Source organism: Echiichthys vipera (assembly GCF_963691815.1).
Source record: "Echiichthys vipera genome assembly, chromosome: 10".
Classification (NCBI taxonomy): domain Eukaryota; kingdom Metazoa; phylum Chordata; class Actinopteri; order Perciformes; family Trachinidae; genus Echiichthys; species Echiichthys vipera.
The window spans coordinates 29,788,771-29,816,257 of NC_139835.1; the positions used below are offsets into that span (position 1 = coordinate 29,788,771).

General features: G+C 46.1%; 1 protein-coding gene across 1 annotated transcript in view; it reads left to right on the forward strand.

Moving 5' to 3' along the window:
- ccdc141 (coiled-coil domain containing 141) overlaps window positions 1-27,487 on the forward strand; it is a 38,010-nt gene that overhangs the window by 2,868 nt on the left and 7,655 nt on the right. The window contains exons 2-19 of the mRNA XM_083921111.1: window positions 1,227-1,660; window positions 5,449-5,571; window positions 6,684-6,926; window positions 9,065-9,158; window positions 9,650-9,786; window positions 10,496-10,651; window positions 12,076-13,850; window positions 13,969-14,059; window positions 14,258-14,377; window positions 15,169-15,313; window positions 16,209-16,405; window positions 16,561-16,758; window positions 16,851-17,018; window positions 17,156-17,278; window positions 18,215-18,427; window positions 18,572-18,718; window positions 18,838-18,987; window positions 26,840-26,980. Coding sequence (XP_083777237.1) covers window positions 1,508-1,660; window positions 5,449-5,571; window positions 6,684-6,926; window positions 9,065-9,158; window positions 9,650-9,786; window positions 10,496-10,651; window positions 12,076-13,850; window positions 13,969-14,059; window positions 14,258-14,377; window positions 15,169-15,313; window positions 16,209-16,405; window positions 16,561-16,758; window positions 16,851-17,018; window positions 17,156-17,278; window positions 18,215-18,427; window positions 18,572-18,718; window positions 18,838-18,987; window positions 26,840-26,980 — 4,374 coding nt within the window. The 5' untranslated portion in view covers window positions 1,227-1,507. The remainder of the gene's footprint in view (window positions 1-1,226; window positions 1,661-5,448; window positions 5,572-6,683; window positions 6,927-9,064; window positions 9,159-9,649; window positions 9,787-10,495; window positions 10,652-12,075; window positions 13,851-13,968; window positions 14,060-14,257; window positions 14,378-15,168; window positions 15,314-16,208; window positions 16,406-16,560; window positions 16,759-16,850; window positions 17,019-17,155; window positions 17,279-18,214; window positions 18,428-18,571; window positions 18,719-18,837; window positions 18,988-26,839; window positions 26,981-27,487) is intronic.

Consider the following 27,487-nt stretch of genomic DNA (forward strand, 5'->3'; position numbering starts at 1 on the left):
AACCGTGACGTTATATTTAGGGTCCGCTGCGTCGCTGTCCAAAGACAAACTGCTGCCAAGTCACTTCTGCAGGGATCAGATATCCGCTAAATCCGGTCGCACCCTCAGTCGGCACTTTAGCTGTTGAGCTAATGTTAGCTAGCGTTATCAGTTCATGGCCTGACAGAAGAAGCAGAGCAAACAGCTTCAACAGTCAACAGACAACCGTTTGTTGTGACGGGACATTTAATGGTTATAAGGAGGTCGTTGTCGCACTCGAACCCTGAAACCCTGAAGAGATACGATGTTGTTCTTTACGCAGAAACATTGTTCTGCATCTTTGCAAAACAATGAACTTTTGGTTGCTACCTGGTAGGGCTGTACAATACCAGTGCCAGGGGCGACTGTGGCTCAGTGGAAGAGTGGGTCGTCCTCCGTTCGAGAGATCGGTGGTACTTAATTTACACCCATCAGGGGGACGGGTGCATCTCGGCACGCTGACCTGTACAACTGCTTGACTGGTTGTAACTGCTGTGGTACTGCTAAACTTGATCCAATCGTCCTCGCCTACAGGAGTCTCCATCTTGTCAGACTTTGACTCCGCCTCATTTCCTCTGACCAAAAAAGGGCATGTATGTGACGTAGGGGGGAGGGGCGTACGTCCATCTAGCTGACGTTTACCTCCGAGGAGAAGTGAGGGCCAGAGGCTAGCTGTCACTCAAGAGGCCACGCCCCTAATTATTCATAAACTTTAACCTCCAATAAAATATAAACTAGCCCCTCCCCCTCAGTGTTGTCATGGAGATCTGAGCTAAACACACAGACTAGAATGTTCTTTTGTCCTTAAACAGGTTTAATGATGCTGTGTAAACGGCCTGTTTAACATGGGGGTCAATGAGAAACTGCTCTGTTATGAAACCTGCCCCTAGTGGACACTCAGAGAACTGACCCTGATGGAGCTTCCTGATTGTCGGACTGTAAAGATGAGTCCAGGGCTGCCCAATCCGGCTCCTGGAGGGCCACTGTCCAGCATGTTTTAGGTTTCTCCTGCTTTAACACACCTGAGTCTTGGACATACAGGACCAGGAGCCGGGTTGGGCAGCCCTGGATGAGACTCTTGTGGCTTCGATGAGCCCTGTTGCCTTCATGTGTGGTGATGTTAGTCCCCACAGGAGACTTGAACCTTGAATGTACTGTATGTCAAACAACAGCACTGTATAAAATGCTGCTATCTTTTTGTTCTGTAGGAGATTCAACTGTCAACGTCTGAGGACCTGGAACCGACACCTCCAGTTGTTGGTCTGGAGTGAGTCCTGCTGAAGCGGTTCACGCTGGGAACCGACTTCTCCCAACACAAACTGGTTCAGGGACTCGTTTGAGGGACTTCACGTGTTTGCTGCGGAGCTTTAACACCCTGCGATACGATGTTTAAACGTCTCTTTAAACATTTAAGGTAAGAGATCGAAGTGACCCCAGAAGATACGTCCTTCCATTCCTCAACTTCTAACGGGATCTTCAGTGTTCGTTCATGACGACGGGAGAGACCGAAGAGACATGCGGGGGACAGAACGAGGCAGGGACGACCGGAGAGGGGAACATGAAGCTTCCTCGCTCCTTCACCACTCTGAGCACCATCGCCATCCAGGCCGGCCAAGCGCTGATTGTCGTCTCCGTCCTCAAGGTGCGTCTGATCGTAGGGCAATAATACCAATGTCTCTATAGATGAGGAACCGTCAACCACGACATTCTTCTCAACATCAGCGGCTCTGCAGCAGCATGAGAAGAGTCCCTACACACACAACAAAGCATCATCAGCGTAGTTAGTGAAGCCAGAGTTTATTAAAGAATGTTTTAAAGACTTACCTACTGGCCCCTGTACCAGCTCCTCTCATAGTAAAGTCCGTTACAGTGGATTACCAAAGTCAATCCCAAAGGAAGGAGCCCATTGCTGCTTTGTTGTGTGTGTAGGGACTCTTCTCATGCTGCTGCAGAGGTTTGCTGTTATTTTCAGCAGCATTAGTGGTTAAAAAAGACCTTTGAATGCCTTCACCGCGCTGCCCCGAGCTAATCACTGTTAGCCACGTCCTGCTGTTAGCGACTCTCCTGGATTTCACTGTCTCTATGGATTATTTGATGAGTGTAAGTGCTGAAAAAGACCCTGGTATGATTTTACGAAATTACACTTTAAGGACAGAAGACAGATTTTAATTTAATCTTTAGCAGATTTAGGGCGCACTCCCACTGTGCCTCCGTCCCGTGCCCCGTGCTTTAGGGTCCTTGTCCCCCCCTCCAGGCCCGTTTGTACTCACACTACCTGGGCCTCGGAGAATGCTTCTTGCTGCCTATACGTCATCACGCCGTAACACGTCACACGCATTGATGACGTCATGGCGATGCGTGGCTTTGTTTCCAGATCTTTCCGTAGACCTCAGAGTATTTGTGCGTCTTGTCGACTGTTTTTGAATCTTTTCATCGACCAAATCTGCAGTAAACACTCCACCTCCGCATCACACCAACGTGAACCTTTCACCGCCATTGTTTGAAATGTCCGCGCATGGTCCCTCCTTCTTTTTTCTACGTCCCAACAGGCGCACAGGAAATGACCTCAGAACCGCCGTAGGCCTCGTGCTCGTACACGTGCGCACGCTCGTGCTCGTACACGTGCAAACGTGCTTTACTAAAGCCCACCTCTCCCAAACGGGCCGTGGACGGCAAGCTGGCTGCACCTAGACGCGGTACGGTTGCACTCACACTGGTCAAAGGAACCAGACTTTACCCGTGGAACCAGTTTGGGCACGGTACGGATGGACAGTGTGAGCGCGCCCTTATGGTAATGGTGGAAACCAACCCCCGGCTAAGGTTGTAAACTGACTACCCGACCCCTCTGTCTCAAGGCGTCCATCCCCCGGGGTTCCCATCAGTGTGTGTGTTTCCCAGTTTAAGTTACCCCTAAAAAATCCAAAGTCACAGCAAAACTCAAACTAACCGACGTCTGGTGGCTTTGAAGAGAGCAGAGGTGAGGGCTTTAGTCCCCGTCAGGAAGGGAAACCAAGGGGGAGCTCAGAAAATATAAATACAGCGTCTATTTTAATGTGATATCGATCATTTTCAGTTTAAAATACATCACGGCGCCACGTTCCCTCACTTCCCCGTCTGCGTTTCCTAACTTGGTCGTGCGTCTCTCGTGGGTAACACACTGATTATGGGGAACTACCTCATCCAACCACACTTCAGAGCATCTGAGCTGTGCCTTTAAGTAACCGTTAAAGTCACTAACGCTCCACGATGAAGAAGTATTTGAACGCGTCGCCGTTCAGCGAGATATCAAACTTTAACTTCACTTCAGTTCAGAGTAAATCTGCTTTAAGTGTCGTTCGTGCTCCAGGAGAGACTTTCCATTCTGTCCACGTGTCGTTTCCCCTTATAGCTCCAAGGTGTGTGTGTGTGTGTGTGTGTGTGTGTGTGTGTGTGTGTGTGTGTGTGTGTGTGTGTGTGTGTGTGTGTGTGGCAACTGATGCCTAGTTCGTGTGTGTGTCTCTAGTTCGTGTGTGTGTGTGTGTGTTTAGCAGCTGATGCCTAGTTTGTGTGTGTGTGTCTAGTTCATGTGTGTGTCTAGTTCGTGTGTGTGTGTGTGTGTGTTTAGCAGCTGATGCCTAGTTCGTGTGTGTGTGTGTGCGTGTGTGTGTGTGCGTGTGTGTGTGTGTGTGTGTGTGTGTGTGTGTGAGATAATAGTTTCAGACATTATTGTGGTTGTTTTTAAAGTGCGTGTGTGTGTTTATGCGATCAGGCGTCACCGTGTCTCTTTTTCGGTCGACATACCAGAGATACTGTATCAACCCGAGGAATGCGACACACACACACACACACACACACACACACACACACACACACACACACACACACACACACACACACACACACACACACACACACACACACACACACACACACACACACACACACACACACATGCAGCTCATTCTGACCTGAAGCTTCAACACGTCGCAGTGTTGGAGAACAAAAACAAAACATTATTATTATGAGTGAAACATTTACACAAACTTGTAACTGAGTTTTTATCTTTATTAATTATTATTTAAAATAATTAAAACTGAGTAAAAGTACAGTTTTATTTGAGTATTTCCATTTTCTGCTGCTGCTCCACTACATCAGAGGGTGAAACATTGTACTTTTTACCTCCTTATATTCATCCGAGAGCTTTACCTACTGTTAAAAATTAACATTTTACAAAATATTATTAAAAAAACACACAAATACTAGATTATAGTGTCGAGCGATGGGGTCAAAAATCCAATTATAGGTCGCACTGATGTGATTTTGAGACTTTTTATTGATTTAATCTTTAATTCTTCACAATAAAACTCTTAAAGCGTCTTTTTAAATCCTGCATTTAATTACATAAATTAGCATTTAGCGTGTTAACTGGTAATTCAATGGTCTCTGTATGAGAAAAAACAACATGGTGAACTCCTGTGTGAATGAAATAGTTCTCATCTCATCTCCAGCCTCTTATCCGGGGTCGGGTCTCGGGGGCAGCAGCTTTAGCAGGGGACCCCAAACTTCCCTTTCCCGGGCCACATTAACCAGCTCTAACTGGGGGATCCTGAGGCGTTCCCAGGCCAGTGTGGAGATCTAATCTCTCCACCTGGTCCTGGGTCTTCCCCGAGGCCTCCTCCCAGCTGGACGTGCCTGGAACACCTCCCTAGGGAGGCGCCCAGGGGGCATCTTTACCAGATGATCCTGAACCACCTCAACTGGCTCCTTTCAACGCAAAGGAGCAGCGGCTCTACTCCGAGTTCCTCACTGATGCTGAACTTCTCCCCCTCTCTCTAAGGGAGACTCCAGCCCCCCTCCTGAAGAAACACAGTTCACACGCTTGGACCTGGACCTGGTTCTTTGGGTCCTGAACCGAAAGAACTAAATAGTTGACAAATTAAAAACTTCAGTGCAAAATGAACCTAACGCACAAAGGATCGGAGCGTAACGCGTCATCCAGCTGATGTAAATACTGACAGTGGAGGTTTCCGCATTGCAATAGAACCGATAAAGAAAACACATAAAGTCATATTTCTATTGTTTTAAAGATATAAAGCATAAAATCGTCCGCTCCTACTAAATGAACCTTTAAAATCCAGTTAACAGTTGCTGTGTTTAGTTTTCTGTTGTGGATTCGTTCGGCCGCATACAGAGCACACATTATCTCTTTCCTCAGCAACACAAGGACTGATTTAATGTGGGGCCGCTGTGGCTCAGAGGGTGTTTACCATACCAGAGATCAGCTGTTCGATCCCCGGCTCCCCCGACTCCTCTGGCCCACATGTCGGAGTGTCCTTGGGCAAGACACGAAACCCCCAAATTGCTCCCTGTGCTGTGCACGTGTGAATGTAATGAAAAGTAATGTAATATGTGTGTGTGTGTGTGTGTGTGTGTGTGTGTGTGTGTGTGCAGAGCGGCTCTCTGGTCCACCTCCAGCTGGTCCAGGTCCATCCAGGTCTCTGTGAGATCGGGTCGAACCAGGAAGAAACCCGGACGCTGATCCAGGACCAGAAGCAGCTGATGGAGAAGCTCCAGGTACAAAAACCGGACCAGGAAGTGGAAACGAGTTTCACAAAGCGGCCGAACGGGGAAATTCCAGCTCCTGCGTCGGCCACGTGGTGCCGTCTGACCCAAAAAGACTTTTCCACATGAACTTACGTGGAGAGAGGTTTATTTGGTGGGGCCAACTTTGAGGGGGAGCCCCGTTAACCCCTGGAAAAGTTGCTCAGACTGCATTTAAAAATAAATAAAACCATTGTTTGACGCCCTTTAGAGGATTTTCGACGTCCATTCCAACGTAAAGGAGCATGAAAGCGTGAGAAGAGTCCCTACACACAAAACAAAGCAGCAACAGTGTAGTTAGTGAAGCCAGAGTTTATTAAAAGAGTGTTTTAAAGACTTACCTACTGGCCCCTGTACCAGCTCCTCTCATAGTAAAGTCCATTACAGTGGATTACCAAAGTCAATCCCAAAGGAAGGAGCCCATTGCTGCTTTGTTGTGTGTGTAGGGACTCTTCTCATGCTGCTGCAGAGGTTTGCTGTTATTTTCAGCAGCATTAGTGGTTAAAAAAGACCTTTGAATGCCTTCACCGTGCTGCCCCGAGCTAATCACTGTTAGCCACGTCAGACTGTTAGCGACTCTCCATCTCTGTCCCGTGCCCCGTGCTTTAGGGTCCGTCCCCCCCCTCCAGGCCCGTTTGTACTCACACTACCTGGGCCTCGGAGAATGCTTCTTGCTGCCTATACGTCATCACGCCGTAACACGTCACACGCATTGATGACGTCATGGCGATGCGTGGCTTTGTTTCCAAATCTTTCCGTAGACCTCAGAGTTTTTGTGCGTCTCGTCGACTGTTTTTGAATCTTTTCATCGACCAAATCTGCAGTAAACACTCCACCTCCGCATCACACCAACGTGAACCTTTCACCGCCATTGTTTGAAATGTCACACGTGGACTGTTCAGACGTCCCGGACAAAGCCGATGAGTACGAACTTCCACCGCGTACGTATGAGAAGAGCGTCCTTTCACACATTCACGCCATATAGCTACAATAATAATAGATTTGTGAATGTGTCATTGTGTGTTTCATGTGTGTTGGAGACTCGTGCGGCTGAAACCTTCCTTCACAATCTGTCGTCGTTCCAGAAACACGAGATGGAAGTTCTGTCCGCGGTCGAGAAGAACCAGCAGAGCGAGCTGAGGAGGAGGAGGAGGATGAGGAGGTGGGATGAAGGCGCCATGGAGCAGAAGAGGAACAGCGAAGAGGAGGAAGTGCACTCGGCCATGGCGGCGTCACTGAGCGAGGGATGGTCCCTGCTCCTCCGTCTGCTCCAGAGACGACAGGAAGTCCTGACGCTGGCTGCGGACTTTTACCGCCGAGCTCTTGAGGTAGGACGCATCCAGACTACAACTCATTCACAACTTTACTCAAGTTCCCGACAGCTGAACGAAGCTGCTGATGATGTTTTTATGAAACTTCATTATTGGCATTGTGATTTTAGACTTTGTGAACAGTTCAAAAGTTGTTGTTCACAAACGACCTCCTGTGACTCCAACGACTGTCGTTGAGACTCAATAGAGCACTGACTAAGTCCAGACCTACTTCCACCAACAACTGAACCAGGAGGACCAGGACCAGGACCAGGACCAGCACTAACGAAGTCCAGACCAACTTCCTACCAACGACTGTCACTCTAACGACGGTCGTTGGCACTCGGAGCACAAAGGGTTCCAGTGACATCATCGGCCTGTGAGAGGTTAAATACCTGGATCTCACACCAGTTAGTTGGACCAGTGCCAGCCTGGTCCTGGTCCTGGTCCTGGTCCTGGTCCTGTCCCAGCCTGGTCCTGGTCCTGGTCCTGGTCCAGTCCCAGCCTGGTCCTGGTCCTGGTCCAGTCCCAGCCTGGTCCTGGTCCTGGTCCTGGACCTGGTCCAGTCCCATCCTGGTCCTGGTCCTGTCCCAGCCTGGTCCTGGTCCTGGTCCTGGTCCTGGTTCAGTCCCTACCTGGTCCTGGTCCTGGTCCTGGTCCTGGTCCAGTCCCAGCCTGGTCCTGGTCCTGGTCCTGGTCCTGGTCAGATGTGTACATGAACTGATGAAGCCTCTTGGATGAGAGGTGAAACGTCTTCCTGACAAAGAACCAAGTCCAGTTGCTTTGGACTGAAATTACTTTGAGGATAGCTTGAAGAACTAACTTCTACTCATCAATGATCATATTTACACCATAATTATCATCATTCTCATATTCTGTCACCTTAGCTGTGCTTGTTTCTACTGTTCTGCTGCATTAACTGTCATAACATATGAGTCATAGTCACATTACTATAGATATGATTATAGTTACTGTTACTCTTTGGTTGCTTGCATCTCTGTCTTTGTCTCTGTCTGTCTCTCTCTCTGTCCATCTGTCCGTCTTTTCTCTCTCTCTCTCCTTCTCTTCCTCTCTCCGGTGCAGACAGATGTGCGTCCTCCACAGAGCTGGGTCTGTCTGACGTTCCTGTCTGTTATAGTGAAGGTTTTCAACGCCACCGTACTCTACGGGGGAATTGTTGGGTCTCTGCAAATCATAAATAAGTCATAGAGTGTGGTCTTTACCTACTCTGTAAAGTGTCCTGAGATCACTTTTGTTATGATTTGGCACTATGAGACCGTGCTCTATGATTGACAGAGAAACAATTCCCCCGTGAGCAACAACAAGTTGCACTATCTTTAACAGGCAGGAACATGGTCCAGACCCAGATCTGTGGAGGACGGACGTCTGTCTCGACCGTTTGGGGAGAGAGAGACAGACTGACGCAAAGACAGAGACTCACCCTTGTCTCGTGTCTCCATGAAGGACATTTGTGTCCGCCTCACATTCTCTCATGCGGTGCCGTGTATTTGCTTGATCTGTGGCGTGCCGAAGTAAGCTGCACTCGCCGGCAGGCTGCCATTTTTATTAGCAAACACCTGCTGCAGCCCGAGCGCGGTCACCTGCTGCAGCCTGCGTCTAAAACAGTCCAACAACGAGCGTCCTGCTGCTATTTTCATCCCCTTTGGACGAACGTGAGGCTCACGGGGCTCGTTCCTAGCTTTGTTCTCCAGCTCAATAACCTCTGAACTCCTAAAGTTAGCGTTAAAGAGACGTTTCAAAGGGTTTCATGGTCTCAGGAATGTTTTCACGCACCTGCAGGTCACAGCCCGCTGACGCTGAACTCCACACGCAGATTTGCAGCTTTCTCGACTTCAGACGTTGATTTCTCTTCAGATTTCAACCATTCAAACTGCATTTTGATCCGTTTCCCTTTGTTCTTTTGCAGTTTGAACTGTGAAATTAATCCCAATAATGGTATAAATCACGATGTAGCGTGCTCTCTGCTAATCCAGTAAATAAATACATGTGTTTATTTGTTATTATCAGTTTAGACGACGTAATTGTGCTTCACGATATCCGGATATACGATTTCATCGCGATACGATTCCATTGAAAGACTAGATTATCACATTTAATTATAAAGTTAAATGTCTCCAACATGTGTGTGTGTGCAGTTTGCCGTCGGTATCGACAGAGTTGAGGATCTACGGGTCGGAGCGGACGACAGACTGACTGAGGTGCAGCTCACATACGACTCCATGAGGAAAGGTAACCGTCGATGATGTCAGTCCTCATATCATCGTAGTGCAGCTGTATCATCACAACTGCAACACAACTATGTTACCTCCGCTTTAAACTGGACTTAATTATAAATAAACTGGTTTAAAGTGGGTTTAATGATATAGAAATGAACTTAAACTTGGTTAAATTATATATAAATTAATTTAAATTGGGTATAATTACACATAAACTGGTTTAAAGTGGGTTTAATGTTGTATTAACTAATTTAAACTGTTTATTTATAAATAAAATGGTTTAAACTGGGTTTAATGGTATATAAACTAATGTAAACTGGGTTAAATTATATATAAACTGATTTAAAGTGGGTTTAATTATATATAAACTAATGTTATATGGGTATGTAAACGTGTTTAAACATATTTGTAGTCTTTTAAGGGCTTTGGTTCGCACAGTTATATATTATGATTAGGTGCAACATGAAATTCATCGGCATTAGTCATCGTGTCGTTGTGTTTCAGATCTTCTGGGGAAATCCCTGCAGGTTTTAACCAGCAGCAGCGTTCTGCTGCAGAAACTCACTCAGCTGCAGAGGACTGAGGCCCTCCAGAGGAGAGGAGGAGTACTGCAGGACGAAGAGGACGAAGAGGAGGAGGAGGTGAAGGACTTACATGTTTTATTACATTTACAGCTTCAATTATCTTCATTGATCCGCAGCCTTATTTACTAAAGCAGCAGCTCATTAACAATCCCCCTGTTACATTTTTCTGTCTCCAGCTCGATCGATGCAAAACCAGCACAAAAAGATGCTAAATGACTAAAAATTGATGCAAAACCACCACAAAAAGATGCAAAATGACTAAAAATAGATGCAAAACACCACAAAAAGATGCAAAACCACCACAAATAGATGCAAAACCACCACAAAAAGATGCAAAACCACCACAAAAAGATACAAAACCACCACAAAAAGATGCAAAATGGCTGAAAGTAAATGCAAAAGCACCACAAATAGATGCAAAACCACCACAAAAAGATACAAAACCACCACAAAAAGATGCAAAATGGCTGAAAGTAAATGCAAAAGCACCACAAATAGATGCAAAACCACCACAAAAGATGCAAAAGCACCACAAAAGATACAAAAGCACCACAAAAGATGCAAAAGCACCGGAAATAGATGCAAAAGCACCACAAATAGATGCAAAACCACCATAAAAGATGCAAAAGCACCACAAAAGATGCAAAACCACCACAAAAAGATACAAAATATTTAAATATTGTGCTGTATATTTAGTATCATGCACAGTTTGAATGACTCGTTGTTGACTTTGTGGATGGATGACGATGCTGCACCCTCTTCCCAGAGTCCCCAGAGTTCCCGGTGCAGCAGGGGGACGGCGCTGAGGCTGGAGCAGCTGGTGGAGGCGCTGCAGGATCGCAGGAGGAGGGCGGACCAGGCTGTCAGGCTGCTGCTCCAACAGGCAGAGAACGACCAGAAGGAAGAACCAGAGTCCAGAGAAGTGAGAGAGGAACACAGCTCACATCATAAAGACATTTCAAACATCTGTATTTGGATCTGGTGCAAACAAGACGAGCGTTTTTGCACACACAGTTATTATAGTTTTGTATTTTTCTTTAGTTTTGACAAAGAGATGCTAAAGTAAACACACAACGACCAAAAATGACCACAAAGAGGCAAAACATGACTATGGAGATGCAAAACGACCACAAAGAGATGCTAATTAACGGAAAATAGACACAAAATGATTAAAAATAGATGCAAAACCAGCAGAAAAAGATGCAAAACCACCACAAAAAGATGCACAATTACTAAAAAGATGCAAAAACAACTACAAAAAGATGCAAAATGGCAAAAAATAGATGCAGACCCTCCACAAAAAGATGCAAAACCACCACAAAAAGATGCAAAGTGACAGTAACGTGTAATAAAAGCTCAGTTCCCACACACACACACACACACACACACACAGTCTAATTATAATCTAACAGCTGACTGAAGTCCCCGCAGCAGCTCCAGAGTCAGAGACACAACGTTATAAAACGCTGTGTATTAAAGTAATTGAACTCGCAGCAGTGAGTCATCGTCTGCTCTGTCAGCTGCTCAGGTTATTAATATAAACATAAATCCAGTGCAGAGACGTTCTTAACTATGCTAAATAACTGAAAATAGACACAAAATGATTAAAACTAGTTGTAAAATGAACACAGAGAACACAAGACATGAAAAATATCCAATAAACCACCACAAAAAGATGCAAAATGACTAAAAAAAGATGCAAAACCAGCACAAAAAGATACAAAATGACTAAAAATAGATGCAAAACCACCACAAAAAGATGCAAAATGACTAAAAATAGATGCAAAACCACCACAAAAAGATACAAAATGACTAAAAATAGATGCAAAACCCCCACAAAAAGATGCAAAATGACTAAAAATAGATGCAAAACCACCACAAAAACATACAAAATGACTAAAAATAGATGCAAAACCACCACAAAAAGATACAAAATGACTAAAAATAGATGCAAAACCCCCACAAAAAGATGCAAAATGACTAAAAATAGATGCAAAACCACCACAAAAAGATGCTAAATGACTAAAAATAGATGCAAAACTAACACAAAAAGATGCAAAATGACTAAAAATAGATGCAAAACCAGCACAAAAAGATGCAAAATGACTAAAAATAGATGCAAAACAACCACAAAAAGAGGCAAAATGACTAAAAATAGATGCAAAACCACAAAAAGATGCTAAATGAGTAAAAATAGATGCAAAACCACCACAAAAAGATGCAAAATGACTAAAAATAGATGCAAAACCACCACAAAAAGATGCAAAATGACTAAAAATAGATGCAAAACCACCACAAAAAGATGCAAAATGACTAAAAATAGATTTAATTTAATCTTCACTACAGGACTGGAGTCTCCTGGAGATCCCGGACCAGGACCTGCAGATCCTGGACCAGGACCTGCAGCTTGGACCAGACGTTGAGCCTGAATCAGCAGCAGCAGAGAGCACAGACATGGAGTCCAGAGACCTGCACTCTGGATCCAGGTCTGGTCTGCAGCCTGGACCAGATGTGAAGCCTGGATCTCGACCAGAGGAGACCAGAGACCTTCCGCTTGGATCCAGATCAGACCAGACACCGGGATCGAGATCAGACCTAAAATCTGGACCAGATGTGAAGCCTAGATCCAGATCAGACCTCAAGTCAGACTCTAAATCAGAAGAGACCAGAAACCTGCAGCCTGAGTCCAGATTAGACCTGCTATCTGGATCCAGGTCAGGTCTGCAGCCTGGATCTAGATCAGAGCCAACCAGGGACCTGAAGCCTGGATCTCCACCAGAGGAGACCAGAGACCTTCAGCTTGGATCCAGATCAGATCAGGAACCAGGATCAAGATCAGATCTGAAACCAGAACCTAAAGTAGACGTGAAACTTGAATCTGATGCTAAATCTGCATCCAGATCAGATGAGACCAGAATCTCCGAGTCGGGATCCAGATTAGAATTGAAGCCTGGACCCATACCAGAGGCAACCAGAACCCTGACTGGATCTAGATCCAGGTCAGGTCAGCATCCTGGACCAGACTTGAAGCCTGGATCTCGAACAGAGGAGACCAGAGACTTTCAGCTTGGATCCAGATCAGCTCAGATACCAGGATCAAGATCTGGTCTGAAACCAGAACCTAAAGTAGATATGAAACTGGAATCTGGATCAGAGCCTACCAGGGACGAGGATTCTGGATCCAGATCAGATGAGACCAGAATCTCTGCGTCAGGATCCAGATTAGAGTTGAAGTCTGGACCCATACCAGAGGCGACCAGAAACCTGCTGTCTGGATTCAAATTAAACCGGGTGGCTGGTTCTAGACCGGACCTCAAGTCAGATTCTAGATCAGAGGAGATCAGAGACCTGCAGCCGGAACCCACATCAGACCAGACCCCGGGATCGAGATCCGAGCCGAAGCCAGAACCTAAATTAGATGTGAGACCTGAATCCAGATCAGAGGAGACCAGAGAGCTCCAGTCGGGGTTTAAACCAGAGGTGCAGAAAGGACGTGGATCAGACCTGAAGCCTGCGTCTAGATCAGAGCCAACCAAAGACCTGGACCCCAGATTAGGACCAGAGGAGTCCAGGAGCCTGCAGTCTGGATCAGAGCCAACCAAAGACCTGGACCCCAGATTAGGACCAGAGGAGTCCAGGAGCCTGCAGTCTGGATCAGTGCCAACCAAAGACCTGGACCCCAGATTAGGACCAGAGGAGTCCAGGAGCATGCAGTCTAGATCAGTGCCAACCAAAGACCTGGACCCCAGATTAGGACCAGAGGAGTCCAGGAGCCTGCAGTCTGGATCAGAGCCAACCAAAGACCTGGACCCCAGATTAGGACCAGAGGAGTCCAGGAGCATGCAGTCTAGATCAGTGCCAACCAAAGACCTGGACCCCAGACTAGGACCAGAGGAGTCCAGGAGCCTGCGGTCTGGATCAGAGCCAACCAAAGACCTGGACCCCAGATTAGGACCAGAGGAGTCCAGGAGCCTGCGGTCTGGATCAGAGCCAACCAAAGACCTGGACCCCAGATTAGGACCAGAGGAGTCCAGGAGCCTGCAGTCTGGATCAGAGCCAACCAAAGACCTGGACCCCAGATTAGGACCAGAGGAGTCCAGGAGCCTGCGGTCCGGATCCAGGTCCGATAGATTTGGATTTTCACGTGTGAAAAACGTCTTTAATTTGATTTGTGATGGTTTTTAATCGGTAAATACGGGAAAAATGAAACCTGCACGATCTTCTTCTTCTTTGGTGTAGCGGGCAGGTGGGAGTAGGCCACGCCCACCAAGTCCTCCTGACCAATCAGAGGCTCCAGCTGCTGTCGTCATGTGAACAACTCATGGACAAGGTGACATTTTTATTTATTTACCTCTTTACAGAAGCTTCATTTCACAGTTAAAGCTCATACTCCAGGTGTGTGTGTGTGCGCGTGTGTGTGTGTGTGTGTGTGTGTGTGTGTGTGTGTGTGTGTGTGTGTGTGTGTGCCTGCGTGTGTGTGTGTGTTTGTGCGCGTGTGTGCGTGTGTGTGTGTGTGTGTGTGTTGCAGATCTGCAGCTGGGTGCAGCAGAGCAGCAGTGTGTTGTCCAACATCTCTGAAGCGGGGCGGCAGCTCTTGGAGGCCGAAGACACTCTGAACACACACCTGCAGCTGCATCTACAGGCTGAGGTACACACACACACACACACACACACACACACACACACACACACACACACACACACACACAAACACACACTCAGAGTAGAGCCGCTGCTCCTTTGCATTGAAAGGAGCCAGTTGAGGTGGTTCAGGATCATCTGGTAAGGATGAACCCTGGGCGCCTCCCTAGGGAGGTGTTCCAGGCACGTCCAGCTGGGAGGAGGCCTCGGGGAAGACCCAGGACCAGGTGGAGAGATTAGATCTCCACACTGGCCTGGGAACGCCTCAGGATCCCCCAGTTAGAGCTGGTTAATGTGGCCCGGGAAAGGGAAGTTTGGGGTCCCCTGCTAAAGCTGCTGCCCCCGCGACCCGATCCTGGATAAGATGAGATGAGATGTGTGAAGTCCGGTTCATTCTTCTTCTTCTTCTTCTCCTTCTCCTTCTTCTCCCTCTTCTTCTTCTCCTTCTTCTTCTTCTCCCTCTTCTTCTTCTGCTTCTTCTTCTTCTCCTTCTTCTTCTCCTCCTTCTTCTTCTCCTTCTCCTCCTTCTTCTCCTCCTCCTTCTTCTCCTTCTTCTCCTCCTCCTCCTTCTCCTTCTTCTCCTTCTTCTCCTCTTCCTCCTCCTCCTTCTTCTCCTTCTTCTTCTTCTTCTTCCTCTTCTCCTCTTTCTTCTTCTTCTTCTCCTTCTTCTTCTCCTTCTTCTTCTTCTTCTCCCGTACGACTCATCAGTACTAAAGATGAACTGCTGCGTCACAGTCTGCATCTAATCTGGATTCACAGACACGTCGGGGGATCACAGATCGTTGTGTCTCTCTCCAGTCTGCAGGTCGCGATGCAGAGAACTTGAAGCAGATCCTGGATCAGATCCGGGCCCTGCACTCCAGCAGAACCGGTCCCCAGGCTCCCGGTGAGCCCGGCACACGGCTGTCCCCTCTGAAGGCCCTGACGCAGCAGCTGAAGGGAGGTAATGAGGGTTAATGACCCTGAAGCACACGATTCACTGCAGTTTCTATTGTTTTTTTCTGCGTTTATAACAAAACTGATCGTCTTTGTTGAGAGTTTTAATGTAAAATGAGTAGAAAACACATTTATTTACAAGAAAAAAGTGTTTATATACAATTTAATCCAGTTTAAACCAGTTTATATATAATTTAACTCAGTTTAAGCCTGTTTATATATAATTTAATCTAGTTTAAACCAGTTTATATATAATTAAATCCAGTTTAAACCAGTTTATATATGATTTAATCCAGTTTAAGCCTATTTATATATAATTTAATCCATTTTAAACCTGTTTATATATAATTTAATCCAGTTTAACCCTGTTTATATATAATTAAATCCAGTTTAAACCAGTTTATATATGATTTAATCCAGTTTAAGCCTATTTATATATAATTTAATCCATTTTAAACCTGTTTATATATAATTTAATCCAGTTTAACCCTGTTTATATATGATTTAATCCAGTTTAAGCCTGTTTATATACAATTTAACCCAGTTTTAACCTGTTGAAATATAATTTAATCCAGTTTAAACCTGGTTATATATAATTTAATCCAGTTTCAACCTGTTTATATATAGTTTAATCCAGTTTATCCTATTTTAATATATCATTTAATCCAGTTTAAGCCTGTTTATATCTAATTTAACCCAGTTTAAGCCTGTTTATATATAATTTAACCCAGTTTAAACCTGTTTATATATAAATTAATCCAGTTTATCCTATTTTATATATCAGTAAACTCAGTTTAAACCTGTGTAAATATAATTTAATCCAGTTTGTCTTAGTTTATATATTATTTAACCCAGTTTAAACCTGTTTAAATATAAACTAACCCAGTCGAAACCTGTTTTAGGCAGCACGGGCGGACGGACCAGAACCGGCGACCTTAGTCTTGATCCATCTGCTGGCGACCCAACGGGGTCACTGAGCCCTGAACTCATTGGTCGGGTCGATGTGGTCTTGAAGGAGCTGCAGAGTCTGAACAGGAAGATCGTCTCAAACCTGCAGCTGCTGCAACCCTACGTCACTTTCCTCAGGACGGCCCAGCAGGTCAGAGTCTCCTCCGGGGTCCACAGTCCACTGGACCCGGATCACTAAACTGTAGCCTTGATTACTCACACCAAACCAGTTGATGGAAACTTTGGTAGTCTGGGATGAAGATGAAGGTCACTGTGCAGTCGGCTGAAGGTGCTCTTGTTCTCCAGGTGGAGGAGGAGATGGAAGAACTGAGAGAGATCTACAGAAGGAGGCTGGAGGAAGAGGACAAGGAGGAGGTGGGAGCTGGTACTTCTAGATCGCCAGTGAAGAAGAAGGAGCAGGTAGTCGCCAGCTGGCAGGAAACGCTACAGAGGCTACTCACCTGTCAGGAGCTTGGAGACAACTACGTCCATACTGTTAAGATGGTAACGACACTATCAGGCATCAGGGTTTGACATTAAAGTGTTATTTAAGACATGTCATGAATCAGTACGAGAGGTTTGTTTGTGTGTGTCAGGTGTCTGGAGCAGCGTTGAACCTACAGTCGGTGTTGTCGGTGGTGCAGCAGACGGCGGAGCGACTCGGCCGAACCAAACAGGAAGTGAACGAGCTGTGCAGTCAGCAGCAAATACAAATGCAGCAGCAGCTGGAGTACTGGAGAAAGTACCAGGAGAGACTGCACAAGGTACTAAATATCTGGGGTACACTGCGGAGTAACTATACCTGCATAAAAGTAGCAGTACTTAAGTATGAGTACCCTGAAAACTGTTGGGTAAATGTACTTTGTTTCTCTCCAACGCTGGAATGCTTTGTGCTTTTCAGACCATGCAGGACTTGAACAGCGTCTCTGAGATGTTGGACTCCTGCACTCTGATGGATCTGGGTTCAGACCTGCAGACCTCCAAGCTGCTGGAGCGCTTCAGCCAGGCCAGACCACACTTCACTGTGAGTCTTCTGATTTTGGACCGGCCCGTGGGGACTGATGGTACCGCGGGAACTTGTAGATTGCTAGATTGTTGGGACTTATGATACTATAGCATATTTAGATAACAAGGACTGTTGACTCTGTTGTGACTCATTGGACCATTGGGACTTTTGGACCTGGGTGACTGTTGGGGCTGGTGGGACCTCTTTGAAGTTGTGGACTTGCTCGGATTGTTGGAGACACTGGGTCTTCTCTGGAGACTATTGAGACCTAGGGGCTATTGGCACTTGTAGGAATTCTTGAATCCTGGGACTACTGTGATTGTTGGAACCACTGGAATGATTGGGACATTTGGTAGGCTGGGACCTTTGACCTCTGGGAACTTCTTAAACCACTGGGACCTTTGGGCTCTTGGAACATGTAAGGCCTCTGGGACTCCTGGATGTGCTTCAAGCTGACTGTTGGGGTACAAAAGGACTGATGGGATGGTTGGGACCATGTTGACTTTGAGGCATGTAACAAATGAGGGGAGTGCTGTGGCCTTTTGCAGTTTGGAGAATTCTGACTTTAGGTACCTTTGGACTGTAGGGATGTTTGTGTCCTTTGAACTGCAGGGACCAGTTTAATCACAGCTGTTCCAGGAGTCCCAATGGTTGAGAAGCACTATCACTGGGACTCCTGGGACAGCTGTGATTGCTCAACTGCAGCTAGATACTGGGACCTCTGGTACTGTGACAGCAAAGACTGCTGGATCTTTTGAACTGTGGGACTACCAAGAATTTTGCACTTGTAGGACTCTTTGGGACTGCTGGGTCGTCAGAACTCCATGTACTACTTGTAGGTGAGAACTTGGTTAAAGGCGTGACTCCAGATACAGAATAGAAGTAATTAAGTACTGCAAGGACTATCAGGACTTTTAGGATTGATGTCTGAACTGTGAACAAACCTTTCTGCAGCGACTGGACGCTGAGGTGGAGTTCATGGTGAAGAACTGGGAGACTCTGAGAGGAGTCCAGGACAGGCTGGAGGTGAAGGAGTTGAAGGGAGGGGCAATGAAGGAGGAGCATCTGTCAGAGCTGCTGAAGCTCCAGGAGAGAGTGAAAAACAAGATCCATCACAGCGAGTCGATCCTGGACCTGACCAACAGCTTCCACCTCACATCCAAACAGGTCAGTGGAGGAAGTTGCATCGTGGCTGCATCATCATGTTTTGTGAATACGGCCCCTGATCTCAACTGTTCGGACTCTTTATTTACTCTTTACAGAGTATAAAGTAAAGTGATTTATTATTAATTGGATGTTTTTTGTGTCCAGCTGGAGGCCCTGCTCCAGTCGGACCCTATATCCGGTTCAACTGGTTCTTGTGGATCCAGCGAGGCTGAGCAGCAGCAGCAGATCCAGAGTCTGTTAAAATCCGCTTCAACACTGAAGACGGATATCTGCAACGCCGTCAACCGCACGGTAAGTTCTTTGACCACTGTGCTCAAGTTTGAGGGAACTTTACTTCAACCTTTTTATTCCACTGTAAAGGAGTATTTCTACGCTGCTGTAGGATGTGACCTCTCTGTGTGCTCCGTCAGGGTCGGACGTGTTTCAGAGTGGAGCAGCTGGAGGCTCGTCTCCTCACTCTGGACTCTCTCTGCGTCTCGCGGCTGAATGAAGCAGCTCGTCGTGAGGAGAAGCTCCGCAGAGAGCTGCTGACGCGCCAACTCAACGATGACATCAACCAGGTGAGGTCACAGGTCACAGGGGGGCAGGTGCGAGCTGCAGGGAGTTTCATTTGTGGCTCCTTGTTCCCTTCACTTGCATCGATTCCTTGTCTCATCTCATCTCATCTTATCTGGGATCGGGTCGCGGGGGCAGCAGCTTTAGCAGGGGACCCCAAACTTCCCTTTCCCGGGCCACATTAACCAGCTCTAACTGGGGGATCCTGAGGCGTTCCCAGGCCAGTGTGGAGATCTAATCTCTCCACCTGGTCCTGGGTCTTCCCCGAGGCCTCCTCCCAGCTGGACGTGCCTGGAACACCTCCCTAGGGAGGCGCCCAGGGTTCATCCTTACCAGATGATCCTGAACCACCTCAACTGGCTCCTTTCAACGCAAAGGAGCAGCGGCTCTACTCCGAGTTCCTCACGGATGCTGAACTTCTCCCCCTCTCTCTAAGGGAGACTCCAGACCCCCACCTGAGGAAACACATTTCGGCTGCTTGTACCCGCGACCTGGTTCTTTGGGTCCTGACCCAGCTTTCATGACCACAGGTGAGGGTAGGAACCAAGACTGACCGGTAGATCCAGAGCTTTGCCTTGCTCAGCTCTCTTTTCGTCACAACGGTGCGGTAGAGCGACTGCAGCACCGCCCCCGCTGCTCCGATTCTCCGGCCAAACTCACGCTCCATCGTCCCCTCACTCGTGAACAAGATCCCGAGGTACTTGAACTCTTTCACTTGGGGTCAGGACTCATTCCCTGCCTGTGCTCTGTTTGGGATATTGTTATTCATGAGTTTGACCAGCAGAGGGTGCTGCTCCCACCTGTCTGTCTGTCAGTCTGAACCAGCAGCAGGTCTGATGACGAGCCCTTTTAAGCACTGTCACTCAAACCAATAAACCCTTATTTTATCATTAATTAATGAAATGGTTAAGATTACAGGTCTGTAACGAATTCATCAGGTGTTTCCTGGAAAGAATCAACTTTATGTCTTTAATTATAAAGAATTTTAACTTTTAAAAACTTAAAAATCTATGAATTAAACACTGAGCACAAGGATTCATTAGGAAAAGGAGGAAAACAATGAAATGCTTTTCCTTTAACGTCAAAACTTTTAGACTAAATCCCTTTGTAATCCAAACTGATGAAGTTACTTTAAACAGCTGATTCAGATGTTTCTCCAAAATGAATTAATAGGTTTTTAATTAAAGTTTGATCCGCCCCGTCGGGGACGACTCCAGTCTGAGGCGCTCGTTCGGTTTCATCAGTCTAAATATAACTGAAGTCAACAGGACACATTCATACTTTATTAGAGTCCATAAAGTCCCTCGGCTCACCGCAGGACTCGGTCTCTCCGCGGCATCATAAACTGGAGCTCAGGGGTCAGTTCAGTGAAACGAGAGGAAGCAGAGTTGGGCTGTTGTATAAATGTGTGTTCAGCTGCAGTTCATCGAACGTCCACTGGATGCTGTTGCATAAAAAATTGTATTGGAGTTATTCAACCATAGACACCCCCCCCCCCCCCCCCAACTTCTCTCTTCAGCACTTTGATTGGATCTTTGTAATAATAGCGCAGACGGATTAAGTTACAGCCTGTTTCACAACTGCAAAGGCGACGTGGCTCTCGCTTTAATAACCATGGACCAATTTCCCATTAGACACAAAAACACTAAAACATGTGAAAAAAGGTTCCAGGTTGATAAAATACCTGCTTTTCCCCTTAAAGCCGGGTCACACCTGTATTTAAAATGGCAAACTTTAATAATAATAATTAATAATATCAAAATCATGAGGGTAAATTCAATTTTGGTGAAAGCCTGTGAATGTTCTCATGTGTCCAGGTCGTCGTTCTCCTCAAAGCAATTTCAGTCCAAAGCAACTGGACTTGGTTCTTTGTCAGGAAGACGTTTCACCTCTCATCCAAGAGGCTTCATCAGTTCATGTACCAGTCCTGGTCCTGGTCCTGGTCCTGGTCCTGGTCCTGGTCCTGGTCCTGGTCCAGTCCCGGCCTGGTCAGATGCACAACATGTTTGTTATTTTATTATTTTATTGTCATTGTGCTGAATTTCAAGACAGATTCAGTTTCATTGCTTTGGTAAATCTCCACCAGATGGATTGATTCTCACATTTCTAATCACATTATTCTCAATAATTTGCGAGTAATATACGAAGGAGCCTCGCGGCACCAACCTGATCTTGCAAGGCTACTTTTTGGGACCCTTTCCCAAAAAAGGTCCCATGTTCCCAGTCTGTTTTTTACCACAATCAGTGCCGATTTCCACGGCAGATATGTTTATGTAGACACTAACCCTGACCCTGACCCTGACCCTGACCCTGACCCTAACCCTGACCCTGACCCTGACCCTGACCCTGAACGTAACCCTTATCCTCTCCTATCCTGGGTATATATGTGAATTTTATACTGCACATGCACACTGTTATGACTGCAGTCATTTTTTAGCCAATGTGCTGTGTGTGTGTGTGTGTGTGTGTGTGTGTGTGTGTGTGTGTGTGTGTGTGTGTGTGTGTGTGTGTGTGTGTGTGTGTGTGTGTGTGTGTGTGTGTGTGTGTGTGTGTGTGTGTGTGTGTGTGTGTGTGTGTGTGTGTGTGTGTGTGTGTGTGTGTGTGTGTGTGTGTGTGTGTGTGTGTGTGTGTGTGTGTGTGTGTGTGTGTGTGTGTGTGTGTGTGTGTGTGTGTGTGTGTGTGTGTGTGTGTGTGTGTGTGTGTGTGTGTGTGTGTGTGTGTGTGTGTGTGTGTGTGTGTGTGTGTGTGTGTGTGTGTGTGTGTGTGTGTGTGTGTGTGTGTGTGTGTGTGTGTGTGTGTGTGTGTGTGTGTGTGTGTGTGTGTGCGTGCGTGCCCTGGCTTCCAATCATTTATGCAAATAGGTGTGTGCCATAGCCGTGGTGGAGTGGTTCCAGCTTTGTTAACATTGTTTGTTCCTGTTTACTTAGTTAGTTATGTTTGTGTCATTTGTTTCTTCTTAAGTTTGGTTCGGTAAGGTTGCCTTTTGTTGGTTGTTTTGACCTTAGTCCACCCTGAAGCCTTTAGCTCAGCTTATATAACTCATTATCTATTGTTGTCACTTTAACTATTTTTCTTAGTATTCAACCAAATCATTGTTTGTGGCCACTTGGGACTTGGGGAAGATGGGGCTTTTTCAGGTTGTGTCCTAGGCCCCCTAGACTGGGGCATAACATCACAGTTTTAATAAATTATTCAAGGCTTTATTTATTTTTTAATCTTTTAAACGAGATGATAGAACGGCACCTCATGATGTCGGACACACCGAGGGAGTAACTGTGCAGGACGGATGATATTTGAACCACCAGTTAATCTTCAGCTGTCTGTCCTGTCCAGTGGTTCCCCCGAATCTCTTTTTAAATATAAATTAATATTTTAAACATTATTATAACCTTTTTAACAACTGACTCAATCCCCATGTGTCCGCGCCCGCCCAAGATGGGCACCAATGTTCACGCAAAAACCTCACCCCTAACCCTAAGAAAATGCTGAGTCTATAGGTTTATAAGACCGGGGAACAAAGTGATGACCCCAAACTGACCTGTTCTAGTCTAGTAGCATGTTCCCAGGTTGCTAGCGTGTTAGCTGTTAGCCCACCAGCGCCCATCCCTCTCCGGTGTGACGAGGCCTCTAGGCTCAGTCTTCCAATAACCGTTTGCGTTCACTGACGTCAGGAGTAAAAATGTTCGTTGGCACCGTCTTTGGGTAAATCTGTGAAATTGTAGAATGTAAAACTTTCACTAGTTTGACATTTTACTGGTTTCATTGGTGTTACTGGTTCATTCTGCTGTGTCACTGAGCAGCAGCTGTTTAACGCGAGGGTGGGGGCGGTGCAGCTAGACAGATCAGAAATACAGGCCGTGTCAGCCAACGGGTATTTCCCATCATGCACCTGGTGCTGCGTGTCACCAGCACGCTGAAACCTGCAAGAGCAGCTGGGGAGGACATCAGAGACTCAGTGCTACACAAAAACAGACTTCTTAGAGTTGGTTACAAGTAGGATTCATGAAAGCATCGTGTACTTTGGACCAATTACAACTAATTGTACTGTTAATTAATATTAATGCTAATGATGCACCGTGTCAGTATGTCAGAGTGGATCGTCTCTCTTGTCATTTGATAACCTGCTCATTCAGGAACTTAAATCTGTATTTCACATATTCTGCCAAGCTGTATATGTGTGTTGCTACTGTGTCACTTTTTATTTCCAGCTGTGATCAACAGTGTGTTGTTCTTCCAGGTTTCAAACTAAAGTTATCTTGAAATCTTCAGATGGTCTGCAGTACTGAATATATTCTGTGGAGGGTTCTGCCAACTTTCAACGCTATTTAACGGATCAGCAGTTGGCGGTGTTGACATACTAAGAAATTAAACGATGCTCCACCAAAAGCAGGAGAATTTCCAGCTTTGTTTGACTCCGTATCTCTTTGATTGTTGCATTACGGCCCCGTCGCTTCATAGAATAAAGTTGGGAAGTTCCCCAACTGGAAACCACCACTAAGTCATCCATGAAGCATGACCACCCAATGGGGTAAAGACGACAGAATGACCTGTTTGTGTCCAACCTGCTGAGTCACCTAAACACCAATTTATTGCTGGAAGGTGATGAGGGCTGGTTCTTTTTTTGTTCTTTGGAGGGTTTGTTGTTCTCACCACAGACATTTAGGGTATTTTTAGTTCTCATTAAGGATCTCCAGAGGTGCAATCCTTCATCAGCGCGTCCGCCAGCTAAACTCTAAAAGATGTAGTATGTATTAGGTTATTCCATAATGCTGCATGTTGTAGTTACCTGTGCTATTACAGGGTACCATTGGGCACTGTGTGGTCTCGTTGGGTCGGTTAGTTCTTTCTCTTACTTCCTACTACATTCTGATAGTTCTGGGTAATTTTCTTGGTAGCTTTTGTTATTTTAGCTCTTCAAACACTTGCTCAGTGCAGATTTTCCCAGTTGGTTTAGGGATCTGAATCAACAACCCTCTGTGATACTACACAATACTGTGACACCTTGATACCTTGAGGTACTTCCCAGGACTCAGTGGCGGACTCCAAGGTTGAAAAAACGCGCTAAAGTGCCCTCAAATGTGCCTTATTGGCTGCCCTTTACGCGTGCAACAAATGATAGGGTGCCCCAAGGATGCACTCTAATGATTCAGTGCCGTCGGGAAAGGGTGCCCCTACGTACTAACAATTATGTGCCCTCTAGAGCAAGAATTTGTGGTTAGCTAATGAGGTGCAGACGTTCCTTTCTTTGGTAACCGGCGAACGGGAAATGCGAAAGAGGTGTTGCTATCATGTGGCTACATCGAGTGGTACTTAAATCTGCAACGAATAACAAAGCAGAAAGTGGATTAAGAGTATGCCCATGACCGTACTCCATGATAATATCTTAATGGCCTCTTTATCATACTCCGTCAGATACTTTAGATATCTCTTTAGGGTACTTTATGGCCCTCAGGTGTAGTTCATGATGTATCATGGTTATTTGTTGTGGTACTTCTGGTATATCGTGGTAGTTACTTTGAAGTACTTCGTAGTCTGTGGTACTTTTGGGTCATCATGGGTACTCCATTGCTTCATGGTTCTTAGTATGGTAATCTCTATTGATCCTTAGGGGGAAGTTCAATGTATTCTGTGATCTTTTGGGATATTTCAGTCTACTGTACTCTAGGGGATTTTAGAATACTTTGTATTAAGCTTTGTGTACTTGAAGTACTTCTGAACTCCTTTATGGTTATTTCATGGTACTTTGGGCTGTAGTTTTTGAGGTAATCTTCGTTGATCTTCTGATGTACTTAATGATAGTGTTGAATACTAAATGTTACTTTCTGGTACTTTCTGGTAATCAAGATATTCTTTATGATATATTCATTGTATAGTTGAGTAGTTTTCTGGTACTCTTGGATGAACTTGCATGTCTTTGTTATTTAAATGTTCTTTACACTTGCTCAATCCAGGGTTTCACCGGCAACGTTGGAACTTTACTTCCCCTCAACCTCGATGTTGGAACAGTCCAACCTCCCAAGCCTCTGATTTCAGTGTCTTCATCTGTTCAACAAAAAGACGACGCTGCCTTGGTCTGCTTTGCTCTCAGCTGTCCTCAGCTGACAGATCAGCCATCGGACACCGCTGTTCCCCCTGTTAGAGGCAGAAATCTAGATTTAAACCCTCCTGCTCTAAAAATAATCTCATCAAAGCTCTGTTGACTCGCAGTTACATCAACACCAAGCTGAGCAAAACGCAGATCTGACCAAAGAGCAAATAAGGAAGATACATTTTAGTGATTTCAGTGAATTCTCATCCAGCACCACAGCAGGTTGAAGCTTTTGACTTTTATCTCAATAACTGGGGTTTCCAGATGATAAAGCATATACTTCTCAACTAACACCACCATGAGGTTGACATTTAAACTTTTTATTTGGATAGCAACGTCATTAGTTTTGCAGGTATTTGGTTATAAAATGTTGACCGGGTCATAGCACTAGATTAAAAGAAGAATTATTTTATTCGTCCCGCAATGGGGAAATTCAATTTTCACTCTATTTTTTTCATGTTACACACACAGGCCCGAAATACACACACATGCACAAACAGGACCTATATACATGCATCCAACGGAGAGATGTTAGAGCGAGGGGGCTGCCAGTGACCGGCACCCTGAGCAGTTGGGGGTTTGGTGCCTTGCTCAACAGCACCTCGGCAGTGCCCAGGAGATGAACTGGCACCTCTCCAGCCACCAGCCCACGCTCCATTCATGCTCCACACAGGGACTCCAACCAGCAACCCTCAGGTTCCCAGCCAAGTCACCTATGGACTGAGCTATTGCCGCCCACTGAGCTACTCCCGCCCTATTATTATCTGAAAGTTATTACAATTAATCTTTGGTGGAAGATGAATGTTTGATTTCATAACAATCCATCAAAAGGTTGTTGAGACATTTCGCTCAAGACTGAATATGTCGACCTCATGGCGGCGCTAGAGGAGAATTCAGGGGATCGCCAAAGTCAATACGACTCATCTTCTGGGAAACGTGAACTTTTGTATACAATTTCATGACAATCCCTCTTATAGTTGTTTATAGTTTTTAATACAATCAATTATTTTACTGAAATTTAATCATTTGCGGGTCCTTACCCCAAGTGAAGGAGTTCAAGGACCTCGGGATCTTGTTCACGAGTGAGGGGATGATGGAGCGTGAGTTTTGCCGGAGAATCGGAGCAGCGGGGGCGGAGCTGCAGTCGCTCTACCGCACCGTTGTGACGAAAAGAGAGTTGAGCCGGAAGGCAAAGCTCTCGATCTACCGGTCAATCTTGGTTCCTACCCTCAGCTGTGGTCATGAAAGCTGGGTCAGGACCCAAAGAACCAGGTCGCGGGTACAAGTGGCCAAAATGTGTTTCCTCAGGAGGGGGGCTGGAGTCTCCCTTAGAGAGAGGGGGAGAAGTTCAGCATCCGTGAGGAACTCGGAGTAAAGCCGCTGCTCCTTAGCGTTGAAAGGAGCCAGTTGAGGTGGTTCAGGATCATCTGGTAAGGATGAACCCTGGGCGCCTCCCTAGGGAGGTGTTCCAGGCACGTCCAGCTGGGAGGAGGCCTCGGGGAAGACCCAGGACCAGGTGGAGAGATTAGATCTCCACACTGGCCTGGGAACGCCTCAGGATCCCCCAGTTAGAGCTGGTTAATGTGGCCCGGGAAAGGGAAGTTTGGGGTCCCCTGCTGGAGCTGCTGCTCCTGCGACCCGACCCCGGATAAGAGGCTGAAGATGAGATGAGATGAGATGAGATGGTTGCACCGCAGATCGAGCTCCCCGACCAGACACTGGAAGTCCTTCTGTCACCCTAACAGATTTTCTGATCTTTAATTTTGCAGCTTCGTGACACGTTTAAGGAGCTGAAGAAGCGCTTCAGCAACCTGAGGTTTAACTACCTGAAGAGGAACGACAGGACCAGGAACACGAAGGCCGTCAAGAACCAGCTGCAGCAGGTGGAGGTGTACGAGGAGAAGCTGCAGGTTCGTCCAGCTCCTCACCTGAGCCTGTGATGTGGTTTTCCATTCAAAAACACCTGGAGGGTCATACCCCCTCTCTTTCTTTCTGTTTTCGGTGTTACTGATGAGTGGTTATCTATCCAATAAAGACAAAAATGCCAAAAGATAAACCTAAGATGAAGACCTCCAAGAGTTGGGAGTCGTGTTTATAGAAAGGTGTCAAAATTAAATGTGAATCAGTAGTAAGGACTTAAACCTGGGATGTGTATCTGCAAACCTCTGACACCACTGGTCTTTACGTCTTTACTCTTTGGTCTTTCTGTTGGGAGGGAGGTCTGTGACGGTGCATGGCAGCAGGATATATTTCTTTTGTCCACAGTTTGGTTTTCAAAATCCCTTTATTTCACTATTTCAGGGACAAACCAGGTGATTTTCACCTCAAACACAATGAAACAAAACCATTAAACATCAAATAACAGATATTAAAAATGAATGCTCAGCTCCCCATCGCTCCTCACAGAGCAAAGCACC